Here is a 6,753-nt window from a genome sequence, read left to right on the forward strand (position 1 = left end):
ACCCAGAAGGACGAGGCCCCTAAATGGCTCAGGAGGAGGCTCAGTGACCTCAGGCTGTGCCGTCCCATGTGGCCTGGCCCCGCTCCCCCACCGGCCACCATGGAAGCCCGTCACCCTCCCCGGCCAAGCCTCCAGTCGCCCTACCCTGTGTGTAGGCCGTGGGGCGGGCCTGGTGCAGTGAGGCTCAGAGGCAGCAGGGCAGCCAGGAGCCTGGCTGCTGCTGGTGAGTGTGCCACCATGCAGACACCCCCAGTCTGTGGTTTGGGGTTCACCCTGAGTGACCACACAAACAACGGGCAGCTGGGACGGGCCGCCTCAGGTGGGGGCCGAGCACGCAAGCGTGGTGTGTGCAGTGGTCAGCGTGGCCACCCCAATGCAGCCAGTCCTGGCCTGCCACCTCGCCCCTGCCCCACTCCCGGGCAGGCCATGACCAGCTCAGGCTGGAGAGGGAGGACGACAGGCACAGGCCCACCCCTGCCCTCCCATTGCCTGTAAGGAGCCTGAGTCCCACAAGGGCTGGCAAAGGCACACAGGGCTGGCACCACCTGACCAGGCAGGTCTGGGCGACTAGTACCCTGTGTCAGGGCATCGGATCCCATGGCCATGCTGACTGCAGGCCCTGGGGGCAGAGCCCTGCAGGCGACCCAGCCCAGGCCCCTGTGCAGCAGGGGTCAGGCCTCTTGGTGGAGGGGCTTGCCCTGGGTTTTGGTGGTGGCATGTTGGAAGGGTCGTCCAGCCTCCAAGATGGGCTATGCTCATGACACAGATAGGCTGGGGGTCCCCAGAGAGGGAGAGGTCGGGCCCAGCAGGGGCAGGTTAGGGAAAGTGACCTGGCAGACCCACACCCACCTTGAAGGGGGATCATGGGGGGGCCCATGTGAGGAATGAGGGGGTGGGGGACCTGGTGTGAGGGGGTGGGGGACCTGGTGTGAGGGGCAGGGAGCTGGTGGGAGGAGTGGGGGGCCAGTGTGAAGAGCAGGGATGGGGAGGAGGCTGAGTGTTGCTTTGCCTCACANGTGGTCAGCGTGGCCCCCCCAATGCAGCCAGTCCTGGCCTGCCACCTCGCCCCTGCCCCACTCCCCGGCAGGCCATGACCAGCTCAGGCTGGAGAGGGAGGACGACAAGCACAGGCCCACCCCTGCCCTCCCATTGCCTGTAAGGAGCCTGAGTCCCACCAGGGCTGGCAAAGGCACGCAGGGCTGGCACCACCTGACCAGGCAGGTCTGGGCAACTAGTACCCTGTGTCAGGGCATCGGATCCCATGGCCATGCTGACTGCAGGCCCTGGGGGCAGAGCCCTGCAGGCGACCCAGCCCAGGCCCCTGTGCAGCAGGGGTCAGGCCTCTTGGTGGAGGGGCTTGCCCTGGGTTTTGGTGGTGGCATGTTGGAAGGGTCGTCCAGCCTCCAAGATGGGCTATGCTCATGACACAGATAGGCTGGGGGTCCCCAGAGAGGGAGAGGTCGGGCCCAGCAGGGGCAGGTTAGGGAAAGTGACCTGGCAGACCCACACCCACCTTGAAGGGGGATCATGGGGGGGCCCATGTGAGGAATGAGGGGGTGGGGGACCTGGTGTGAGGGGGTGGGGGACCTGGTGTGAGGGGTAGGGAGCTGGTGGGAGGAGTGGGGGGCCAGTGTGAAGAGCAGGGATGGGGAGGAGGCTGAGTGTTGCTTTGCCTCACACGGATTTGTCACCTCTGGGTGACAGAGCTGCAAAAAGGATTACTTAAAGCCCATCTCTTACGAGCAGTGAGAGACCCCGAAGAGTTAATCTCTCAGAACCCTTAAGAGAGAGGCGTTCCTTCCTTTGGAAATTAACCATGAACTGGGGTTCTCTCCCCACATTTATTCTCCAGACCGAGAAGTTACAGGAAAAGAACATAGGTGGGGTTTTAGCTAAGTATAGTTTACAATATAGGCTGGTAACATCAGTCAAACAAGCAAAGTGACATTCCATAATACAATATGCAAAAGGTTAAGTCGATCCACCAACAAAAGCTTGGTCTTAGCAAACACTTTTTTCCCTACGGCAATTTCCCCAGCATTTTTACATTTTTACATATCAGTCAAGTAACTTGTCTGTCCTTGAGCCAGCAACCTTGCCACGTTACAATTCTTTATCTTACGACAGAGCCTGTAGCCTGGGGAAAGTTTCCTGTCTTTTGCAAGGTTAACATTTCTATACGTAATTTTTAAAAGTTAGGCTAAACCTGAGACTACAGGGCTTTGGAGGCCTGTGAAATACATTTGCTTTATAATATACTCCAAACAAGAGCAGTGAGAGGTGTGCTCCTGGGAGCAGGTGGGGGGTGCAGCGTGCCAGCTCCAGCCCCGTGTGTCACCTCTCTACTCCTACACCAGTGGGCAGGGTCCCCTTTCTGCTAGTCCTGTGGCCTGTGTCCCCACTCGCATTTGAGACACCAGTGGGGAGACATGCCCTTGCCCCTGTCCCCATCCCCACACCCCACTTTCCCTTGTGGAAGAACCAGGTTGACATGGCCCTGGGCCCACAGGGGAGAGCAGAGAGCCCACTACCCTCCATCTCCTAGCCTCAAGCCAACTGAGCCCACCAGGAAGCCTGGCAGAGCCCTAGAAATCACCAGAGGGGCCTGGGGGACTATTTAGTTCAGGGACACTGAGGTCCAGACAAGGGAAGTGGTGTCCCCAAGACCCAGGCCTGGTCTGCAGAGTAGGGCCAGAACCCAGGTCTCAGGATTCCTGGGCCAGTGATTGGGGCTCAGTGGGACCGAGCTTGGGCTCTGAGCTCCTGCAGGCTGGACCCCCATTCACTGGGTGGCTTTGGCCAAGGCTGGGACCCCTGTTGAGCCTGGGATTTCTCACCATGGAGTGGCCCTGCAGGGTCACCAAGAGGCTGGGAAGTACACCCGGCCCGGTGCTGCCCAAGGGAGGAAGGCTCTCTTAGGTGCTGAGCAGAGGCCCCAGGGGCGGGTAGCACCTGCGCCAAGGGTGGAGGTGAGGGGGTGGGCCCTGGTAGGGGGAGGGCCTCAGATATGAAGTGCCCCTGCCTCACTCCCCACTGTGGGTCTCCTGCCACCTCTCCAGCCCCACCCCCCCCACAGGAGTCCCCAACCCACATTGCATGAAGCTCCCACAGCCCCAGCAGCAACCCTGAAGATTTTCTTTTCTTGGGGAGGCAGGGGTAGGAAACCAGAGCATGTTGAAGGTTTCCAAATGCAAGTCTGGACCCATCCCCTGCTTAGAGCCCTTTGTGGCAGTCTGCAGGGCCCAGAAAGAGGCCCAGGTCCTTGGCCACCCCTGTCCCCCTGCCCTCTGCGTTTTGGCTCTCAGCACCTGCTCATCCCTCAGCTCAGGACCACCTGCCTCCCCCTGCCCCAGGGCCAGGCTCCCCTGCCCAGCACCTTGCAGGAGGCTGCCGGTGTGTGTCGAGTGGACAGTGTGAGTGTCCCAGGGCTGCTGTAACAAGTCACCACAAACTGGTACCTGAAAACAACAGAAACTCATTCTGTCTCAGTTCTGGAGGCCAGAAGTTTATCAAGGCAGGGCCAGGCTCCCTCCAAGGGCTCTAGGGGTGGCTCCTTGCTGCCTCTTCCAGCTTCTGGTGGCTCCTAGCAATTCTTGGCTTGTGGCTGCATCACTCCAGTCTGTGCCTCTGTCTTCATGTGACCTCCTTGGGATGTGTCCACATCCCCCTCTTCTTGAAAAGACATTTATCAGTGGATTAGGGGCCCTCCCACTCATCTTAACTAATCACATCTGCAAAGACCCTATTTCCAAATAAAGTCACATTCACAAGTACCGGGGGTTGGGAGTTGAACATATCTTTTTAGGAGATACAATTCTACCCACAGTAGGTAGTCACCCCCATGCTGTAAGCTCTGAGAGTGGAACCACAGGCCTGTTCTACGCACGGTCCGTCATTCCCATACAGTAGGAATAAACAGTACATAAAAGGTGGAAAAGGATCCCTTTGACATTAACAAAAAGAATTATATATAGCATCTAGGGGGTGGGGAGACTCAATAAAATATGTGTGAGCTTCTGTGGACAACACTGTTGGGCTTCTTGAAAGGCCTGAGAGGTCTGAGTGGGTGGAGAGGGGGCCTGTGTTCATGATGGGGAACCCCATCCTGCTGTGAATCTGTAACTTCTTGCAGTGGTGGCTCAGTTTGGGGTCACTCTCCTCTCATGACAAGAGGCCTTCAGACAGGACAATAACCTGGGAAAGAAGGAGCCCAGAGTCCCCTGGTCCCACACCTGGCAGCCCCCTGCAGAGTGCTGGGTGGGGCCTGGCCCCAGGGCAGGGGCAGGGAGCAGGAAGTTTGTCCCTGAGCTGAGAGATACGCAGGTGCTCATCAGGTGCGGATGAGAGGGACACTGGTCCCCTGTGAGTAGGGGCCGGGGTGCATGGTTGACTGGATTCAGAAGGGGAGCTGGGGAGGGGGCCACTGGGGAACTGCCCTGGGAGACACCACACATGGCTGCAAAGAGCCGTGTCAGGGGCGTTCCTGCAGCACCCCACCAAAGGAGAACCAGTGACTACCAGATGACCATCGGGGGGCGCAGCAAGGGAGGCGCAGAGCTGTGAGCCACACCCCAGTTGGAGGGAGGGACTCACGACCCCAGCATGCCACAGGGGAGCCTGAGGGGCGGGCTGAGGCTTGAGACCAGATCAGACGGAAGTCAACTTTGAAGCCACCCCGTGTTGTTTGCTATTTAAGAATGCACACAAGCCGTGCAGGTCTGAACTGGGACCTGTAGGGCACACCCCAAACTCATGCCGTGGTTGGTACCAGGCAGGAGGATCACAGGGGTCTCCGGTCTGTGGGGGTCAGGGTCAAGGTCTAGGTCACCTCTCTTGTGGATGGTGAGCTCAAAGGTGTGAGTTCTCTTCAAGAGCCATTTCCAAAGTCAGCAGTGCGCGCTGGCCCACGGCTGCCTGGCGGGGAGGTGGCAGCCCCCAGGGCTTTTCCTTTAGCGCCTGGGCGGGAGCAGGGCTGGATTGCCCTGTCCTCACCTATGCGTGTGCTAGAGTCAGTGGGGGGTTGTGGCAGGACCTGGAATTATGATGAGGAGTGGCTGCCTCCTACCCAGGCTCCCAAGAGGCCACTGCATGCCCAGGCTGCCTGGTGAGGCCTGAGCACCTGGCACCCTTGGCAGGTGCCAGCCTCATCCAGAGCCCCATCACGGATCGGCCTCATCACAGCGGCATCCCCCACGGCCCCCTCCTTCCGGCATCACCTGCTCTGGCCAGGCACCTACCATGTTCACGGCCAGGCCTGCCCAGCTGCTCCTTGTGAGGCTGGGTCTGACTCCAGCCCATAGTGACCACCCCCTACCCCGCGGTGAGCCCGGTGGCCTGGTGGGATTCTGTGGGGTTGGGGCCACAACCACCTGTGGCCTCCTTGCAGGGCTGTGACCCCCTGGTGCAGACGCAGCGTGGCCGGCTGCAGAGCCGCAGGGCCCGGATCCACCAGCAGATCAACAAGGAACTGCAGATGCGGACAGGTGCAGAGAACCTCTACAGGTGAGGGCCCCATCCCACCCCGGGAGTGGTACCTGCCCCGGAGGGTGGTGATGGGGCCCCACACTGGGGGCGGGTGTCTGCCCTGTGGGCTGGTCGGGGAGATGGACAGGTGAGCAGGTGGCCATGACGCAGGCTCCCACCCAGGTCCCAGAGCCCACAGAGTACACTTCAGTGCTCAGCTGCAGCCCTCACAGACAAAGCAGGCCAGGCCCCTGCCTCCAGGGGCCTCCCTGTGTGGGGCTGGAGGGGCCCGGGAATCGGTCTCCCCCACACTGTGTGTGCAGAGTTTGGGACCCTCCAACAGTGCATGTGGTGGCTAGCGGGGCTTCTCAGAAGAGGCGCTTGAGGCTGAGCTGTGGCAGGTGGCCAGGTGTCCCAAGGCTGGGGACCTGGGAAAGGGTCTTCCAGACCGAGGGGCAGCCTCTTCCTTAGAGCATGTTAACCACGAGTGTGCGTGTGCCACAGCCAGGGAGAGGCAAAGCCTGCTGGTGAACTCCAGGACCAGGGGCCCCTCATCTCCCTTAGCACCCTCTGCCGCTCTGCACCCAGCCAACCTTCCTTGGGGACCCCTGGTCCCTCTGTCTAGCCCCTGCATACAGGCTCAGAGAGGGGTCTGGCTGTCCCCCACCTCCCGAGCAGTCATTTGAGTTGCTGTCTGTGTGGGGCGTGTGTGAGCCTGGGAGGAGCCCTGCCTCTGAGAGAGGCACCTCAGGCCACAGCCAGGACTTGCCTGCACTAGGGGGAGGGGTCGAGAGGGAGGATTTGGAGGGGAGGGGCAGTCACCTTGTGGGCCCTCAGGCCCCAGTGCTGCCCCCGCCCCACCAATGGAGGGCTGGTTCCAGAAGCAAACATCCCTCTGGGGAGTGGGCTCCAGAGGTCCTACAGGGCAGGAGGGCTGCCTGCGGCAGGCATGGGGCATTGGGTCTGCCTTGGGGCTGAGGCTTCTGAGCTCCCTGGCCTCCCCCAGAGCCACCAGCAACAACCGGGTCAGAGAGACGGTTGCCCTGGAGCTGAGCTACGTCAACTCCAACCTGCAGCTGCTGAAGGAAGAGCTGGAGGAGCTCGGCAGCAGTGTGGATGCCTCCCAGCAGGACAGGTGCGTGTGCATGGCGTGATCCAGGGCGGCGTGTGTGTGCAAGGACGTGACCCAGCACATCTCGTGTGTGCATGTGTGCGAGGATGGGATCCAGGACGGTGTGTGTGCGCATGTGTGCACCCCTGTGTGAGGACACCATCCAGGATGGCGCATGC

General features: G+C 60.7%; 1 protein-coding gene across 1 annotated transcript in view; it reads left to right on the top strand.

Annotated features, from left to right (window-relative positions):
- Nucleotides 1–237: 237 nt before the first annotated feature.
- Nucleotides 238–6,753, top strand: part of RHPN1 (rhophilin, Rho GTPase binding protein 1) — a 13,173-nt gene continuing 6,657 nt past the window's right edge. Inside the window, exons 1-5 of the mRNA XM_008573557.1 lie at nt 238–319; nt 1,088–1,155; nt 2,856–2,969; nt 5,387–5,502; nt 6,470–6,598. Coding sequence (XP_008571779.1) covers nt 238–319; nt 1,088–1,155; nt 2,856–2,969; nt 5,387–5,502; nt 6,470–6,598 — 509 coding nt within the window. The remainder of the gene's footprint in view (nt 320–1,087; nt 1,156–2,855; nt 2,970–5,386; nt 5,503–6,469; nt 6,599–6,753) is intronic.

The sequence above is a fragment of the Galeopterus variegatus genome, unplaced genomic scaffold, assembly GCF_000696425.1.
Source record: "Galeopterus variegatus unplaced genomic scaffold, G_variegatus-3.0.2 Scaffold932, whole genome shotgun sequence".
In the NCBI taxonomy this organism is placed as follows: Eukaryota; Metazoa; Chordata; class Mammalia; order Dermoptera; family Cynocephalidae; genus Galeopterus; species Galeopterus variegatus.